We start from the raw sequence: 19,199 nt of genomic DNA, 5'->3' as shown, positions 1-19,199 counted from the left end.
ATCAGGTTCAAGAGAAACAAGAAAAGTTGTGAGACAAATGAAGATCTTCCAGAGTCGTCTTGAAGATCATGATTTATTGTCGAAACGTTAGAAACAATGGCAGATCCATTTCACTGAAGGGCAGGCAAATCAATTTCACTGTATGGCGAAGTGTATTCACTGATACCAACCACACAACAAGAAACTACAACTTTGTATCAGTTACTAAACTGATAACAGTGCAGAAAGTTAGGGGATTGTAGTTTCCCAAGTTAGTCGGTGTTGGGAAGCAGATCCATCCATATTCAGAATATTATACCAATTCTTCATCACCCTGCACTTCCCAAATACACGGCTATCTGCATGTAGAATTGTATTATCAACTCAATCTTCCCTCACTCTTCTTCAGATGCCTCGTTCAGCCACTGCAGCAAACGCCACATTTTTAAATAAGAATTTGTCTATGCTATGCAGTATCCACAGAGATTTCCAAGTTAACCTCTTCAATGCTTTATAGAAGTTCTAATTTTTAAATGGTATGCTATTCACATTCCACAAGTCTGACAGCATAAAAGAAGTTAAAGTGTTCCCAACCTGGATAAATTTCTCTGCCTGCTTAAGGAAAAGTTTATCCGACTCATCTGCCTCTTCCTTTTCTGCTGCCCAATTGAGTATTGCATCTTCTTGTAGAATATCTTTATCGTAGAGAAGATGCAAAACCTAGAAAGTAATCCAGATTAAACGAGAGATTACAAGGCAATTAACAGTAGTTACACAAAAGATAGAAAATGGTGTATAATTCTGTAATCAAAGTCATTGACCATTCATGTCATGAGACTCAATATTGTAACACCCATAATGGCACTAAGTCGAGGTACAAAAATACTTGGAATCTTACTTCATAATGTATATTGCTACTGTAAAAAAATTTTACGATTGTTTTCTACGCACTGTATTGGGAGCATTGGTGTCTCTCATTTTATCCTTGTAAAATTGCCGCGAGCACCAAATTCTTTCAGGTTATCAGCCAAAAACATCTTTCTCATATACCCGCATTAGGGTCCACGACTTAGGATATGTTTTCTTATGACTATCATGTGTATTTATGTCTAAATACACACTTTATACACAACTTCTTTATGTTTAACAATCTTCTCAATTATGCAACATAAGTGATGACTCTGCTGAACTTGATTATACTTTCCACATTAGTTGAAACATCGACATTGATCGGCAACGAGTTGAATCTCACATGATGAATGTTTACGAGACTACTTAACAACGCTCACATAAGAGAACACCTCCTTTATCAAAGGCAGATAATATGTACTCTTGTCGATAGGTATAACACTGACATGGAAGTCAAGTAGTCTTCTGGCAGATAATATCTACAACGGACACTCTACACACAAAGGAACACCTCCCTCATCGATGGCAAGAATCATTCATAACCAAGGGCCTTGAATCATGGACTACCAACGCCTGAGTATCCGAGTGGGGTACCAACTGTAGGCAGATCCTCCTCCCTCTCATTATGGACATGTCGGGGTAATGAAATCCATAATTACATGCATGTAACTTATAATCCAAATATCACAAACTATACACGTAGCCACCAGATGATTGGACCATGCATCATCATTTCCTCTTGCTGAATTTGACCGTATGAGTCTGACACAAAAGCGCATGTGATAGGAGACAAGACATGACACCAAGCGCAGCCTACACAACAATATCATTACGTGCAACCTGAGGGGGTATTTGTATATCGGGGACACCTATATAAGCGACACCAATGCCTCCAATACAACATAGAAACCAACCAGTGTCCCTCATTTTGCGGTCCTTTATTAACCTTGATGCCATTTCCTTGGCATCGGCATTAAGTGCATGTGCATATACCTCCATGGTTGCCATTTGACAGTTTGCAGATTGGATATTGGGGTGGAGGGATTGGGATCAATCTGGGTGTGTGAAGTCAAAGAACCTCACGTTGTGTGTTTGGATTTACCTTCGCACTATACAAGAATGTGAAGATATTTGTTACCATCTTCATATAGCCCATGAGAAACAGGAATGTATTTTAAATTAATAGGAAAGTGCAATTCCCTAGTTTTAGAATTTGTTCTTTAGTTAAAAGACACTGGGGGTGTGCGACTGAAAGAATTTGGTGTTTGAGGTATTTTTAGAAGGACAAATGAGAGAGACAAATTGGTGACAACAATTGTTTTCCATGCTGTACATTAGGGGCATTAGTGTAGCTTTTATAGGAGTCCCCAATAGACAAATTGTCCTTACACCCTGCACATAATAATATAACGTGCTTGGCCTGGTGTCACTTGTTCTTATCACCCACACTTTTGTGTCAAAAGTTCAAATTAAGAGGAAATCATGGCACGACGTCCAATCAATAATCATGTGGCAGCTGCGTGAATAATTTGGACGCTTTGATTTATAAATTACGTGCATATTATGCATGTAATTATGGGTTTCAGTATCCCGGGTGTTTGTGTGCTATTTGAACGTCTGCTATGTGGGTTGACATTGAGGGTTACTGATTCTAATAATAGGATCTAATAAAAAACTACCAGAAGCACTCTTAATTTTTGGATCAAATTGCATAAAACCCCCATGTTTTAAAATCTCAGTTAAAGCCCTCCCGTGTCTAAAATAGGTATAAAACCCCTTTTGTTTTTTCAAATGTAGCTTACATCCCCTCTCCATTAAATGCAAGTAATGCCGTTAATTTTTTTATCAGTTGACCGCTATATACATAACCTATTATATATTAATACTTATTTTAATGCCCATTGGATCTTTTTTTGAATGCATAAAAACCGTAGGATCTAATCAATTCATCTCAACCGTTAGATCTTAATTTTATAAAAGATTAAGAGCCTAGATTTAACAAATTTTGGATATATATTATATGCAAAATATGAGTTATGACAAAATAAAATTATTGTTTTAAAAAGATAAATTTAATAAACTTTACACCCCCTGGGGAACCCCCCCGCCACCCACCTGTTGCAATCTGGGCAACAGTTTTGTTAACTTATTTTGTTTTTCAAAAATTAAGAAAAATAATTTAATTTATTTCAAATTTAAAAATAATACCATATTTTTATCTAAATACACATAATGGTAATTTAAACTAAATTTAATATAATTTGGTATTTAAACTAGATAATAATTTAATTAGTTAATAATATAGAATTTATAATTGATTAACATTTATATTCATATGAATATTTAAATTTGAAAAATGAATTTTAGTATATAAATCTTTATAATGTGATTTTTAATTTAATTTTTCCATTTTAAATTTTATATACTTTTTAGTATTTTAATATTTAATTAAATATATTTAATAATAATTTTTTTAGGAGGAAGAAAAATGCAAAAAAAAAATCACTAAAAACAAGGTTAAAACAAGTTTTCTTCAGGACCATTTTCTTCGTTGCGTACTTGCCTTTTCATTTCAATAGTCTAGCATGAAATTTTTGTTCTTTGCTTCACGCACATCTTTTACGGAAATGATTGTCAACTTACAAGAACACAAAGAGAGCTTAAACATGAACGTATAACTGCAAGAAGATTATTTTTTAGTTGATTCTGTAAGCACAAAAGTCAACATGGAATTTAGGTAATACCCATTTCTGTTTTCCATATTTATATGTTACAGGCAATTGGTTGATTAGAAGCTATTTATGAGTTGCAGCAAGATAAAACTAGAGAATCAAACAAGAAGCATGTTATGCACTCAAAGTTTCGAAATAATTTTAATTTGCATGACTGACACCAACAAAGTTATGAAAAAGACCAAATGCAATAATATCAATTTACCTGCACAAACAGTGAAGAGTATTCCTTTGTCGACTCTAGACACATTTCTTCAAATTTCAGGATCACCTCTATCTGTAATGATTCAAGAAACTGAATTACAACACTTATTACTAATTACAGCACCATTGAGAATCTTGACTGCAGCAGGATGCTTATAGTTCAAATTCCAAAGAAGCATCAAAGATGTCGAAAATTGAACTAAACAATCGACTATTTGACTGGAATTGATGATTTAACTAGAAATGCAGAATCCTCAAGCGCTCCAGTCTTTATTGCAACTAACTACTTTCAAGACAAAGATAAGAACATTTGGGAAATCATAGCAAATGAACATGGGGCAGATACAGAAATATTTTGGCGCATGATGCAAAATAATCAAACTTAGAATTAGAACTGTGCAAGATTCATGTAGAGTTCTCGCAATGGTGGTCATCCAGCCCCCTGGGATATATCGTTTGGCCCCAAATAGGTCAAATTGGATTAAGAGGAATATAAATGACCTGTCAGTAAAAATATCAACATGTCCATATACCAACCTCTTCGTCGAGGCTAGGCAAGTAATACTTCAAAAGCTTTTTCCATTTCGCAATCACGCTAGCAACAGTTTTGACAAGTTCGCCTGCAAGAAAGTATCAAAACTTCATTATGCAAATCAAAAAGGGAACTACTGCAAATTTTCTAGATCCAATTATACAGAAAAATACATTCTTAAGAAAAACTTGCAACATACAACTGGGTGATTTCCAGGGATTTCATCAATCCAAGGATATAAAAGGTCTTTAGTTAAATTGATTATATAATTTTAATGCGTTTCACTATTGGGTAAGTTTATGAAGGAGATAGACCACTCCATGATCAACACTCACCCTCAAGACAGAACAGACACATTCAAGCTTGGTTACAATTCAATCGACATAACAAAAAGAACTCGAGGGAAACACAAGCAACTTAAAAACACCACAAAGACAAATACATGTGACTAGCATGACTATATAACTTGCACAAACAGATTGTGAATACATGTGACTAGCATGACTATATAACTTGCACAAACAGTTCAAAATCAATGGCAAACAACCATCAAGTCATCTTTCTCTAAATACTCCTTCATACCAATTCTCAAAGACCTCAATGCCTCTAGCTTTATGGTAAAAACCACACCATTAGATAAAAGATTCACATCTGGGCAAGAAAGAGGCAACACTTGGTGCTAGCACATCCAGTCCGCAAAAGAGGTCTATCTGAGATTGATTACTTTTTGAAGTTGAAGTTTTGGAGCCCAGGCCATGGTCAACTAATATCACAGTTATTGCAGCATGGTTTGCATTGGAGCTTTTGAACAATTACCTTTATGCTCATATACCAAAGAAGTTTGATTTCTGAAATGGTTTTTGGCATCAGAATAAAGATCTCCATATGAAAGAAAGATCGACTCCAGTAAAGGAAACCTCACCAGGTGAACCATGTGGAGTATCCAATGCCAACTTCATCATCGCGTAGAATAATGCACCAGCACAATCACTGGAAGTCAGGTTGTATGACAACCTGAGGCATAAAAGAGATAAGGACTATGAGGAAGAAACTCAGGGAGTACATTAGATAAGTTCTATCGAAGTATATCATTATCAGAAAGAATATTAAGGATGTTATGTAGGGCTTAAAAGAAACAAAAGGAATGGAATTATGTAGGTAGAATTGAGCATGTTTAGCCTGAAACCACGAGAAATATATAATTTACAATGATATTTATACATGTTTCAACTGAAGAAATTAAAAGGTACTAGAAAAGGCCAAACATGAAGGAGAGCATTGCTCAAACTTGAGGGAAAAAAAGTCAAGTGCCAAGGAGATAATATCCGAAGGAGCTTGTTGAAGAGATGAAAGCTTATTTTTAATAGGTTTCACTGGGTAAAAACAATGTCACGGGCTATGACAACACTCCATCACTGGAAAACAGAGGCATAGCATTTGCAGTTACCTTTACCTCATGAGTTAGTTACCTTCATCTGTACTATGCACATGTGTTTAGAATTAGAAATCTTCATCTTTAGCAAATACATGTTGTTTTCCCCATCATCATGAAGTTGAAATAGTGACTCTTAATATAAGAACATCCGCACAGCTATAATAAGATGAAAAACAAAAGGGCAGAGAGGTAACAGCAACATCCTACCGCAGTGAATTTACTTCTAAAACTACATGGTCTTCTTTGATGTTTTCGTGCACGGCCCTTAGAAAAGTTGCCTCAACCTGAAACAAAAAATAAAACAGAAAGGGCTTATGGGATTCTAACACCATACATTTATGCTAAGCATTATCATGAGCATGCACCTCCTTTTCAAAGTGGGCAAAATCATCTCTGACATCTTCATCAGAATCATTAACAGAACCAGGTTCAAGCTCTCCTGAGGGTGGAAGAATATTGCCATCTTCATTTGATATCTCCAGTTCATCAGTCGCATTTTTGATAATTTCAACAAGTCGATCTGCAGGTATTGGTGCCACTGAATGCCTCCATCCTTCTTCATGCCCTCCCTCACTGACTGACCAAATGAAACCAGCCCCCCCATTGCCAACCTGGTCAATAATTTACAAAGGCGTACATAACCAATCTTCTAATACAGCTTCATATCATGATTTCAATCAGATAACCGTCCCCATTTCATGGCTAGGAAGTATATATAGATTTGAATCAGGGGCTCAGCACACACTACAAAGGTATAATCTTAAGGCACAAGGCTATAGAAGCAATGCTTTTGACAGAGAACAAATAGCATTCAGTTCCTATCAGTGAATCCATGCAATCTGTAGAGTAAATATCATTTGGTGAAGTTTTTGCCATCATTCTTTCTTAACTGATGCAGACTCAAGACAATATAATTCATTCTCCAAACATTAACTAACATCCTATAAGTAATAGTAATGTGAACAGCTGATTCAATCAATTGAGCAGCTAATAAATGCATATATTCAACACCTGTCAGCTTCCTACCCTCTAGCCCTTTTGGGTTGGTGTGGCTCCCTTCTAACACTTCAATTAGGAAGTAGCACCCAGATATTTCCAAGAAGGGGAACTGATCTTGAAGTGATGCACCGTCCAAAAAGCACCAAAAGCTTTATATATCAGGAAGGCTAGAAGGTTGCTCCAGCTTAGAGTTTGACACAGGATACGCCAGTAGCTGAAGTGGGAGGCTTAAGGAGACTAAATATGGCTGTATTTCACACTGAGTCTTGCATGTGATATAACTGTCTTCATTTACCAAAATTATGTAAAAATGAGGGAATCAACTCTGTACGTGCCAATGAACTTCCTACATATATTTTATTTTTGTATTTCATGCACGTCTGTGTGCAGCTTTTCACTTTTTTATTTATAAAATATTTAGAATAGCATAGCTGATTAAGAAACTACAAACTCTGAAAGCTAGAACGCTAATATTGTATTCTCAACAGAAACAGGAAAAAAAGAGAACTGTTTTGAAGATTAGATTCTATTAGACGTGGAGTACGTAAAATTTAAGGCCATCTTCAGCTGCTTACACTTGTAAGGAAAGAAGAAAATCAATGTGGAATAAAGAAAGGACCTCAGATGCAGCCTGTATTTGTGAATCAGATAACTCGGTTGTCAAATCCTCCTCCAACTTTTCAGGTGTATTAGGTATTGCTGCACAACAACGAATATAAAGTAAGAACTGTATACATGAAACTTCGACTCCAGCTGAAAATATTTCAATAGCTGAAGACAAAATAATATCTACAAATTGGTCCTTAATGTTACTGAAATATTTTCCACTCAACTCCATATTCACTATGGCACAACTAAAATACTACTGCTCTCTTCATTTTACTATATAAAACCAGGAGAGAATAGAATGTAGTACCTCTGTCTTTCTTTTAACACCCCCCCCCCCCCGCACATCAAATAAAAAGATGCTGAAGAGCACACAAGCAACAGGCAGCTCATCAATTAAATGTGGGCAGTGTTCTGGTTCAGTTTACAGGCCCAAGAAGGGTTTCCTTGATACAGATGGCATTAGCAGGGGAATGCACACAGCCGTTGGCAACTGATAGAAAGCCAGTGCCTGGGTGTACAATTTTTGGCAGTGACCAGTATACTGGTAGCTGCATTTTTCAGCAAAGAAGGAAACAAGTGCAGTGGCTGTATTTTCAGCAAAGAAGTCAAGATCTTATCCATCTATTTATCCACACATGCAGTAACAATGAAAATAGAATAAGTGCTCCAGAATAAAATATTTAAAATCTTAAATTCGTGCAAACGTTTTTTTCAACTACACATAGTTTTCTGAATCAGAAAAAGGAAAATGATAGTGACATTCTCACTACCAAAAAATGAATTTGACTTCAAAAGTCCATTTTTTCCAATATTTTTGCACCTATAAAGGGGCGAGCAAGTGTCAAGTTGGAATAATGTACTTGGTCAAAATATTGGAAGAAAAGTTAATTAAATTAATTAGATTCAATTTACTCAACCAGTTTCTAAAACGTTGCTCTAATGCCAAAATTTATTACAAGATTTACAAATAATAATATACGAACATAATACGTTGAGTTTCACACCTAGGTATAACCAGTAGATAGAGAAGAAGGCCACAAATTTAGCATTGATGACTGAGTGTTGAAAATCTTCCCTGCTTCAAGGATGCAATGAGATATATCTATATTTCAAGGGGCTAGAATTATTCCATGCCTATGACAAATATAAAAACATTCAGATACATCTGTGGACCTTTACCAACAAGCTCAATGATATCAGTCCATCAGATTTTCTTATCTAGAAAGTAATTTCACTACATCAAGCACAAATAAAAGGAAACAATGTTTCAAATGTGTTGTGCACTTCTCACTTTAAAGTACAAATCACATCACAACTCCATTAATAAGCTTCAATAGTCAAACCTTTTCATTCACCAATTCATACCCATAGCAACAGAGTCCCTTCTCTAAAGCATCATTGCTTTTTCACTACTTTCCCAAGTCCAGTTTGAAGATAGCCAGAGCATTCCAAGACGTGTTTGCTAAATTTAAGAATGAGGAGCCTATGTAGCCATGTCAAAATCAATTTTCATTTTCAGTGATGCATTGATGCTAAACTAAACTTGCACATCCCACTGTTAAAATTTATAGCATTTTTTTAACTACGTACATCAAGTCACCACTAATTTTCTATCTCCACAACGAGAGGAGGTCAGTTTATGACAATAGATCCAAAAAGGTGAAAGATCTGATATAACATACAAAATGATGACATAGTAACACATTCAACCAAATATTGCACCCCAAACAACTAAGTGAGTATAGCATTTAAAATTCACAACAACTCAATATCGTGATGATGGTAAATATGACTAAACAGAAAGGAGTAAGATATCTTAAAGGTTTCAGAAGTTACATGCAATTTCTATGTTCCCACTGCTGTTATCAGCATATTCCAGTTCTTCATCACTGTCTTGTGTGACAGGCTGTTGAAATAGAGAAACTTTCGAGTATGCGGGAACAGCAAATTGTTGCCCAATTATGACCTGCACAGCTTCAGAAAATGAGATGATATAAACTTGAGCCGGACAAACCACACGCCATGACTATGTACATGTTTTGTAAACACAAATGGAGTCAGAAAAATTCAGCTGCACTCACTTTTGTAGAACTTTTCTCATGTCATGTAAGTTTAATAGTGACTACAGCCTGTAATATCTCCAAGCATAGTAAAAATCAATTGCATGGCATGGCATCTGCACTTTAAAATCTATAAAGTAGCTATGACAGTGATGGTTTGTACAGACAATCTACTACTTTGTTGAAGCTTCCTCCCTTTTCTAAAATGGAATATGAATGTTTTTACCCCATAAGGAAATTAATAAAGAGTCTTGGAAAAACCAAGCAACAGTCTTACACATTAAAAACTCGATATCAATCAAGCTTGCTCGGGGCTTTAGCATGTTTTGTGTTCTAGCACAGTGCGATTTTTAAAACTCAAACTTTCATTGGTAATAGTCATAGATGTGTTCATGGGGGATCTTCAGTGTCTGGCAAACATATCTGATTGTATACTGAAATTAATGATTTCTGCATGAATTGCATAAGTCTAGCAATTACCGACAAAAGACTATGAGTCCATGAGATGAAACCATGTAATTTTTATCATAGGAAGTTTAGACCATTTGAAATAATTCACAAGGAGAGTGCCTAGAGAGGTAGAATTTTTTTCTCAATCTGAACTCAGAACATCTTGTCAGACTAAAAATTTTACAGATTAAACATAAGTATCTGACAGTGTCTCATATAACAGTGATAACCACAGATTAAACTTCCATTCAAGTCCAAAAGCAAAACTCAATAATTAACATGAAAACCGCAAAGAAAATGAAATGACACTTAAAGGAAAAGATAATTAGTCTTTTAAGTACTTTAGAAAGGAATACCTTGAAAGACAAAACAACACCAGCTTCCAGAATTGCTCCAGACTTCATGACTACTCCATCACACACTATTGCATGCTTTAATTTACAGCCATCCTCAATAGTAACTTTGTCCCAAATATAGCACCCATCGATTGAAACGTTTGATCCAATAATACAACCTTCTCCGATGACAGAATTTGCCACTTCTGTGTAGTTCCCAATTGTCGTGCCACTTCCAATAACAGTAAAAGGGCCAATTTTTGCGGAACGTGATAGCCCTATGTCTGTCAAATTAAGCAAAGAGCATTATAAAGAATGTATAAAGTACATAATACAATCATGAGATGGTACTTGTATGAGTTTGTCAATCATGAGATGTTACTAGTAGGAGTTTGTCAACTCAATGTGGAGATGATGCAGTAAGGTTACACCACTAGAAAGAGGTAAGCTGCTAAAGGTGGGTATTCAACAATACTCTGTGCATACATATTATACTTGAAACAACGTGGTGTTCATACCACCAAAGTATCTCCACAAAAAAAATAAAAAGTAAATAATAAAAGAACATTATGGTTATATGTAGAAGACACAAGGCTACACAAAGTAAACCCAGTCTTTTAAAGAAGAAAAGTCTTTTCCATAGTTTCTTTATAGCAAAAGAAACTAACATTTTTCTATTTATTGAAAAATAGAATATGATTCAAATTTGAAAGTCTTTTTAAACATTTTATTCAGCTCTTCACGACTTCTCAAGTTATTTTCACACTTCCATCATGTTTACAAGATTGTGGGGTCAAAATTTTACAGTGTTGAATATTCCAATGAGTTCCCTTATAAGAGACAAGCACAAGATTATCCAAATTACTTCTATTTGTATCTGCATCCAAGTCTAGTAGTCTTCATAAGATATGAAATTCTTATTTCATTGAGAACCACCAGAACACTGCATCCCAGTCTAGTAGCATTCATAAGATATGAAATTCTTATTTCATTGAGAACCACCAGAACATGTAAAACTCTATTGCTTCATCCAACCTATTACAATACATCTGGTGAAAAATTAACCAGCAAATAAACCAATGAGTGTCCTTCAGTTTAAGTAGCATTACTTTATAGGAAAAAAACTTCTTTCACTACTCCACCACTCCATGCAGAAAAGTATCTAGCAACCGAACCTATACAGCTAAATACAAGTGTAAGATGAATTTCGCATAGTTCAGTTTTTTTCACCTGAGGCTCGATATGTTCCCTGTCTTTCAAGCTTTGTCACACAATTCCCAAAAAACTGAACGTCAGGAACCAAAGGATAAGTCCACCTCTGGATTATATCCTTGCTGACGGCGTCATAGCTCCGATAATTATCAATCCTTGCTGCATAACTTGAATGAATTTCATGGGTAAAAATTTTGTAACCCATAATCTGAAACAATTAAAGATAATTAGATGTAATCAATAAAAACACATGCTAAAGGGGAAAAAGAAGGAAAATCTAATTTGGCAGCATTTGTCATTCACTACTCAACCTTAGTGCAGCTTTTCTACAAAGTAGAGAGATAAAACAATTACCAAATTATACCACTAGCTCAAGACGGAGGATGCCATGCTTCAAGCTTGATAAAGAAACAACTGAAGAAACATTGACTTAAAAAGCAACGAAGCAAACAACACCAACTTAAAAACACAAAATAGAGATGATGCTGCAACTTGCAGGAAAAATTCACAGTCGAGAACAATACAGAGACAACTCTAAATAAAACAAAATTGAGATCCATTAGCGGCAACAATGATGTTAATCAGCTATAGGCACAAACGCGACATGCAAACCAACAACAATAGTGAAATCAAAAACTAGTTTGAACAACTGAGTTATGGTCCAAAATGGGACGAGCTAGCCAACAACAACAATATATAACACCACAGGTATAACAAAACCGAGCAAGACTATCTAACAACTAGAAAGTTACCAGCACGCAGAAATATGAATCCATACTCCCATCATCAAACAAATTAGGTCTGCTCGGTAGCTTCTCTTTTAAATGAATTTGAATTTTCTTCTTTTCAGCTGGACTACCAGCTCACATGAAAGTATTTACAAATTGAAACTGCCCAAGCATATGGAAGCTGAGTACGGATCCCAAAACCTAATACTGAACAAATAGTTCCGACAACTTTGGGCCTATCCAGAAAAGACCAACAACAGAGACAGCAATAACCTAACTGATTCCAAATAATTTACAGAGCAAAATTGGAACCCTAGTTGAGATCAATGGCTGTGGAACCTGATAAAAGCAATCTATCCAGCAAACTTGCTATTGCATCAAAATGAGCAACAGCAGCAAAAGTTATGGCGCTTACCACTGGCAGTTACAGCAGCACAAGTAGGACGTGTTAGTATCTGTAATGCCTGTAAGAAAACGGCAGCAACCAAACTTGGTGCAACAATGAAGAATAAACAATCAACAATAAGATGGCCAACAATGACAGATATAGGATGGAGTGGGTCTGAATGGCAATGAGGAGGACGAGATGGCAATGGAATAATCAAAACAATGAAGAACGAACATGTAACAACTTGACGTCACCAGAAACTATGGGTCTATGACAGCAAACATGGTAAACTGAAGGGGCGTGCGTGGAACAAAGCATTGCGATTCACGAACAATGAAGAGGAGCATGAAGACCATGATGAATTTCACATCCAGCAGATGCGAAACTTGGAAGGTCTGCATATTGAACTAGCACCAAGAATAGAATTAGAGGCAACTCCGTTGAATATTCTAACTGTGGCACGACGGACTGCAACAGTGGCTGACTATTAGAGACAGATGAAAATGGGGGTTCTTTGATGTTCTGGTTTTGGCTGTCATTCAACAACTTATGTTTTTTATTATTCTTGTTGGTTTCATCTTGTCCTTTTAGTTAAGTTCAGCTCTGTACCATGCCGAAGTGGTCACAGTGCAACTTGGGAGAGCGAGCTGCCATTGTTTACCCAAACTTATGGTGATCTATACAAACTAAAATGGGGATTTATGCAAAACTGAGACGTAACACTTATCAAACCCCCAAGTTTGATACTTCCTGAAATGGAAGAAATGCTCATGGAAGGAAAACAAACCTAGCAAAAATGTTTCTCATCCAAAAATAGGCTGACGATACACTATATCACCACTGAAATTTCTCACATGTGAAACAATGTTTCTTCTTAAGCTAATAATAACAAAATTCAAGACACCTGAAACACCTTTTCAAGCAATCTAGAGGTGTCATATTTTTAAATTCCACATACGAGTGCATATATGCTACAAACACAATTATATGCAAGTTTATTATGATAATTGTAGGAAAAAGAATATTAAATTTTTTAATCTACAGTGATATGGTATTACTTCATCCTGAAGTTCTGGTGCCTAGATTAGAGTTGAGTGAGTGAAATGTGAATTAGTTTCTCCAAGTGACCTAAAAGATGGTCTACTAATACTTACATCATCAACAAGTAACCCCTTGACAAAGTGACGACGTAAATGCTGATAGTCAAAATTGTCCGTGAAAAGGCTGAGAACCTCTGGGCAGCATATGTCAATATAGCAATCCTGCAGATAACATAGACACCGGAAATAATCATATATATTATTCATTTGGAACATCTGAGAACAGGTTTTAGCGAAAGAATCTTTTGGAACCACCACTTAACAAAAAATAATTAGAGAAATGCACAGAATAAGTAAAGGATTGTACAGCATCACAAGCTACAAGGGCAAGAATGTGTGTATCAAGAATAACACCGATGGACCTAGCTTTATGGACAGAGATATTGGCTTTTTTTTTATACTCTTTAAGATGCTCTCACCAAAAACCACGCAACTAAAATGACATTAGCATCCAACTAACTCCAATAGCCACGAAGACCTGACCTTGTGTTGATAAAATGGAAGATCAACACCAGAGATAGCTAATAGCAGCACAATGTACTTTAAAGATGTAACAACAAATGCTCCCAAGTACCACAAAGGTGATGATGCATTGGTTGTTTAAATCATTTTAAACTTATACCAGAGAAGATTCATATAAAAAATTCCCAAATTTTAGGAAATTACTAATGATCTTTCAGACGCCAAGTCATTTTAAATAGTTTTTTTCTGAAGCTACTACAAGCTTCTCTAGGCAGATTTTCAAGAGTGTGCGCCTCCACAGCTAGTAAACCTCTAAAAATCTTCAAAACAGATCCATAACAGATTACTACAGACAAAACATCCTGTTCACTGTCTTTGGGCTCTTTTGCAACCTCTAAGAAAATGTATGTCCACAGGTACGTAATTAGATCTTCTCTGGGCAGATTTTCTAGAGTCTGCAGCTCTGGAGCTTCATAGACCTCTAACTCACCGAAACAAATCCATAACAATAAACAAGACATCCTCCCTCTTCCTTTGGCCTTTATTCTGGTCTGAAGTCATTACATAACTGATTCCTGTAAAAAGCTAATATTTGACATAGCTTCCCCAGCACTAGTCATGTAGTGCATCCCATTGACTTGTACAGACCTCATTTCGCAATGATGATTCACTTTATGCACTCTCTCGAGACTGTGATCTCTCAGAATTATCCAAACCCTCTTCTGTTGGGGTTAAACTGAAAGACTTGTAGCAAAAAGACACTTCCTATCAAGATTGTGCTCAGAATGCCAAAATTGAATCAAATGTCTAGTCAACCATATATTTTAATGGGATGTGAAAGGTGGCAGTTTCTTAGCCGCCAAAGGAGACACATGTGCAAGTTATGGCCAATATTTACATAAGCATCTCTCTCTCCTTGAAGCAGCACCAATACAGTCTAGAAAGGGAGGTGATCAAGGGTGTGACAAAGGTGAGGTGAAGCTCAGAAAAAACCAAGTCGAAAAGCTATACACTCAATTGACAAAATTTTAATTAAGAAATAATGACTTAAGGTGCTTCCAGAACTATCATGCATTAGCGCCATTAATTCCTCAGTTGCTAACAACGTTATATCTTTTTTATTGTACCAGACATCAAGAGTTCTGGCTTTTATTCCTAGACCATGTTTGATAACTGCGAGCAGCTAGAATAAGTTTGAAAGACAGAGAATCTCGAAAGCTGTTGTGGATTTGGTATCAGAAAGCTCAATGGCTCTTCTCCTCGTTTTCGTACTTGGAATATTTGACTGCTTCTTCATGTAATTATCATTTTTTAGCAGTTTCAAACCTCAAAAACATTGCAGCATGAAGGAATGGAAAGAATAAGTGCAGATAGAGAAATCCACACCCACAGATAGAGATGGAGGGAAACAGGGAGACGGGAGGGGAAAAGTAAAGAGAGGTATTGATTTAAAACTTCTAAAGCCAGGTTTTGTTTCTCTGCTAGTCTATTGTAATAAGAAAGATTCCAAGAGATAGGACTTGCCATTCCATAGCCAAAAACTTCCATGACTTATGTGACAGAAAACATCTTCCCTTTATTTCTTTCATTTATATCCTTTTCCGGGGAAGAATTAAGAAGTTCACAGGGTAAAGTGCAGAAATATAAGCTTAAACAACTTTTGAAAAAAAAAAAAAAGAGACTGGAACCTGCTTATCATTGTGAAGAGATATAGAAGAATTATCAATCAGCAATGCTTTGTCCAGAGAAACTGTCCCTTTCAAAGTATCAGCCTTATCCTCATAATACAGGAGCTGCTTAGTATTGGGATCAATTGCCATGAAAAGCTCCTCCGTTCCAAGACGAGATTGATGGGTTATTGGAGATGGCTTTGACTGTTTAATGACCATGGTCATTACTGCATTACTATCCTTTCTCCTTCTCTCCTTGTGTTCTTTAAGTGCTTGTGTAAGTGACATATTGCTCACGGTATCTCCAGTAACAAGGATGAAATCTCCACGTATCTTCAAAGTGAAAAAACACAGTAAAGTTAGCTTGTTTTAAACTTAATAAAGCATAAGCATGAGTAGCATAGAAACATTATTTCCCTTTAAAATAGGCTAGTATGAAGAGATGAAATATTTCCTATAAAGACACATGGTGCAAGATGATGCAATCTCGTCATCTCTTCCAAATCTCATCTAGTATTGGCATAAAAGGTTATCATTCATCCTTACACACTTTCCAGAACCAAATACAACTATCCTTACTTTAAATTCACTTCAGATATTTTGATTATTGGTTTTAGCATGGCACTTCTAATTATCCAGAAAGCATGTCTATTATTGCCATACTTAACAAAAATAACCAACAAAAAGTTATTTTTTAGCGAAGTCAAAAGTCGAACCAAACTTCCATTGAAGGATTTGATATAAAAAAGGAAATGAAGAACATATACACAATTTTTACTCCTATGATAGATAAATCGTAAAGGATCAAAAATTCAAAAATAAAAGTTAGAAGCGTAGAGGACAACATACCACATGTCTTTCATATATCAATCTCAGAGCATCTCCAGCACTAGTTGCATTGTATGATTCTATTGTAGTGACAGAAAAGCTAGGTTGGCCAAACCATTTGGAATTTTCCAAATAGTCAATCACTTGTTTGGAATGAGCGCAGCAAAATACAAAAACTTCTTCAACTCCAGCAGATTCAAGCCACGCTAAGGTATAGTCAATCATAGGCGCATTAACCAGTGGCAACAGTACCTTTACATATACACAACAAATCAACAGAGGAAACAAGCGCGAGTGAATCGAAGAACCTCCCTGTTCACAATCAACTAACACGAACAAGTTTCTAGCTAGCAACAATAACAAAATAATGTACTAACAGAGCATGACCGCATCCATATGTGCATACGAACCCCAACAAATTACACAAAAAATCTACATTTACAGCCATAGGTATCACACAGTTCGCTGTGTTGCCTAAAGTATTATTCTCCATTGATTATGAAACCCATCATACCCTTACAACGCAAATTCACTTGGTCGAGCATTGAAAACAGTTGCACTACATTCAGTAAACTTAAAACCTTATACTGTAATTCAGTGCAAGCTCATTCCATAGTCTTTAACCAATTCTAGTAATCAATTTGAGATCAAACAAAACACTGAAATACAAAGAGCAAAAACAATACATGGTTAGAAAATATAGAAAATACAAAAAAGAAATTTATGGCGAAATAATTTTAAAAAAAATGACCATTTGTCGATTCAAGCGTGTCATCCTAAAATACAGAAAGTGGGAGTCATACTTTAGGGCGCTCGAGAGTAATCGGGCGGAAGAGTGTGGCAAAACTATCGGCCAATAGGATGGCCTGTAGAGGGACACGCGTCAGTTCCTCTTCTGCATCCTCACCTCCCACTCCACCTCTGTTCCCCTTCTTCGCCACCATTTTCCCCGCCGCGCGCCGCCGTAGGCGGTGGACAGTCCTATTTGGTGTTACGTTAAGCGAGAGATTTACGGAACCTGCTCCTTGCGAAAAAAGCTGGTTTTGTTTTAAGCTACTCTCGTTGACATGAAACCCATCTCTGCTGCTAAAACCCTCCAATTTTCCGACCGGCCTTATTTTCGTATGGTCCTTAATTTTTGTAAATTGCAAAATCCACCCCAGAATTTTCAGAAATAGGCATACCAACCCAGAACTTTTCACTTGAAATTTCTCCTATCACGTAATGCAATTTTATAATTAAAAAATAAACAATGAAAGAAAACAAGGTGCGTGAAATGCACGATACCCACTTGGGGTTCTTTCACTTAATTTTTGAAAAATACAAAAGGATAAAGTATTTTTTTTCAAATATATAGGGGAATAAATTGCTTATTTACAAAATTATGGGAGGATAAATTGTATTTGAACTCAATTCAAAATTTGAACTGAAGAATAGGGAGATTACGCATCTATATCCAATAATAAGTTTCAATCCCTTGAATCGAAAGTCAGAGTGAAGAATAAGGGGGACGATCTTCACTCTCAAGATTGTAATACTTTTTAATTATATTTATAAAGTTTCATTTTTGTCCATATATTTCTAATCTTGTAATTATTTTTTTGCAAACTCGAAATTTGAGTGGACAAATTGTAGCTCGCCCAATGGGACAATACCCGTCCCTCATCTCTTCATCCTATATTAAAGTTCAAGTCATCACTCCGACGCGCTCAATAGCACCTAAGAAGGATCAAGTCACCATAAATGAAAAGAACGTCGTCGACGTCACTATTGCTGGTCAATCCTCTACTAGGAACAAGATCATTGACTTAACTCCTTGTAATGGTTCGAACTCGACAAATTCTACTAAGATCAACTTAAAATATACTCCTTTTGCTACCTTCCTTGCCATGATCATTGAAGCAATCATAGTGGAGGAACTACTTGCAGAAATGGCCAAGCTACTATCTTCAAAAGATCGTCAAGGACAAAGACCTCTAGATTGCCCAATTGATGAATAATCAACAGCCTACATAAGTTCAAGAACGCAACCACAATCATGTCTCATTCTCAAAACGATATTGCAAACGAGAAACAATTGGATAAAATACCACTGAAGTATGACTTCATTCGAAACTCTGTTGATTTTGGGATTAAATGCTATTCCTCCCCTGTGTTAATGAGAATGAACAATTTATCCCCTGCGAAAAATAAAACAACAAATTTACCCCCTTATAAGAGCAAGTGAATCACACGCGCGCTTTTTTATTTTTTAATTTAAAACTTAAAATAATATTTATGTCCTTATTTAACAACCGTTGGATTTTGATCAATCTACGGTCTAAATTTAACTCATAAATCAATGATGTAGATTTTATCTATTTCAAATCAACGGTTTAAATTTTAATTAATAAAAATAAAATTATATACAATTAATTTGATTTTATATTTTATAATAAAAACTATATATATAGTTATATATAGACAGAGAGACCGGTAGGAGAGGGCGGATCTGAGCATAAGGGGTTGGGGGGGAGGGGAGGGGCACTGATTTGGGTGGAAGAAGGGAATGGCGCTGATCTGGGCGG

General features: G+C 36.0%; 1 protein-coding gene across 1 annotated transcript; it reads right to left on the bottom strand.

Moving 5' to 3' along the window:
* Nucleotides 1-26: 26 nt before the first annotated feature.
* LOC105178123 (Trimeric LpxA-like enzyme) lies at nt 27-17,737 on the bottom strand. The gene is made up of 15 exons (XM_011101495.3): nt 17,436-17,737; nt 16,654-16,884; nt 15,823-16,137; nt 13,727-13,834; nt 11,475-11,664; nt 10,266-10,528; nt 9,236-9,365; nt 7,410-7,489; nt 6,157-6,402; nt 5,999-6,075; nt 5,279-5,370; nt 4,362-4,444; nt 3,826-3,897; nt 574-699; nt 27-404 (listed from the first exon to the last, which is right to left on the bottom strand). The coding sequence occupies exons 1-15, from the start codon at nt 17,574-17,576 to the stop codon at nt 375-377; spliced, it is 2,184 nt and encodes a 727-aa protein (XP_011099797.1). The 5' UTR covers nt 17,577-17,737; the 3' UTR covers nt 27-374.
* Nucleotides 17,738-19,199: the final 1,462 nt, after the last annotated feature.

This window comes from Sesamum indicum, linkage group LG9 (genome assembly GCF_026168435.1).
Source record: "Sesamum indicum cultivar Baizhima isolate 11 linkage group LG9, ASM2616843v1, whole genome shotgun sequence".
Lineage (NCBI taxonomy): Eukaryota > Viridiplantae > Streptophyta > Magnoliopsida > Lamiales > Pedaliaceae > Sesamum > Sesamum indicum.
Note: the sequence above shows the minus strand (reverse complement) of the source record. Positions and strands in the feature narration are given on the sequence as shown.

Bases quoted from the DNA above. Each gene is read 5' to 3' on its own strand.
- LOC105178123 (XM_011101495.3), bottom strand. From the start codon at position 17,576: ATGGTGGCGAAGAAGGGGAACAGAGGTGGAGTGGGAGGTGAGGATGCA. The intron at 700-3,825 runs GTAAATTGATAT...ATTACTTTCTAG, and splicing joins ACTCTTCACTGTTTGTGCAG to GTTTTGCATCTTCTCTACGA. The intron at 405-573 runs GTTGGGAACACT...CGTTTGCTGCAG, and splicing joins AGGCAGAGAAATTTATCCAG to TGGCTGAACGAGGCATCTGA.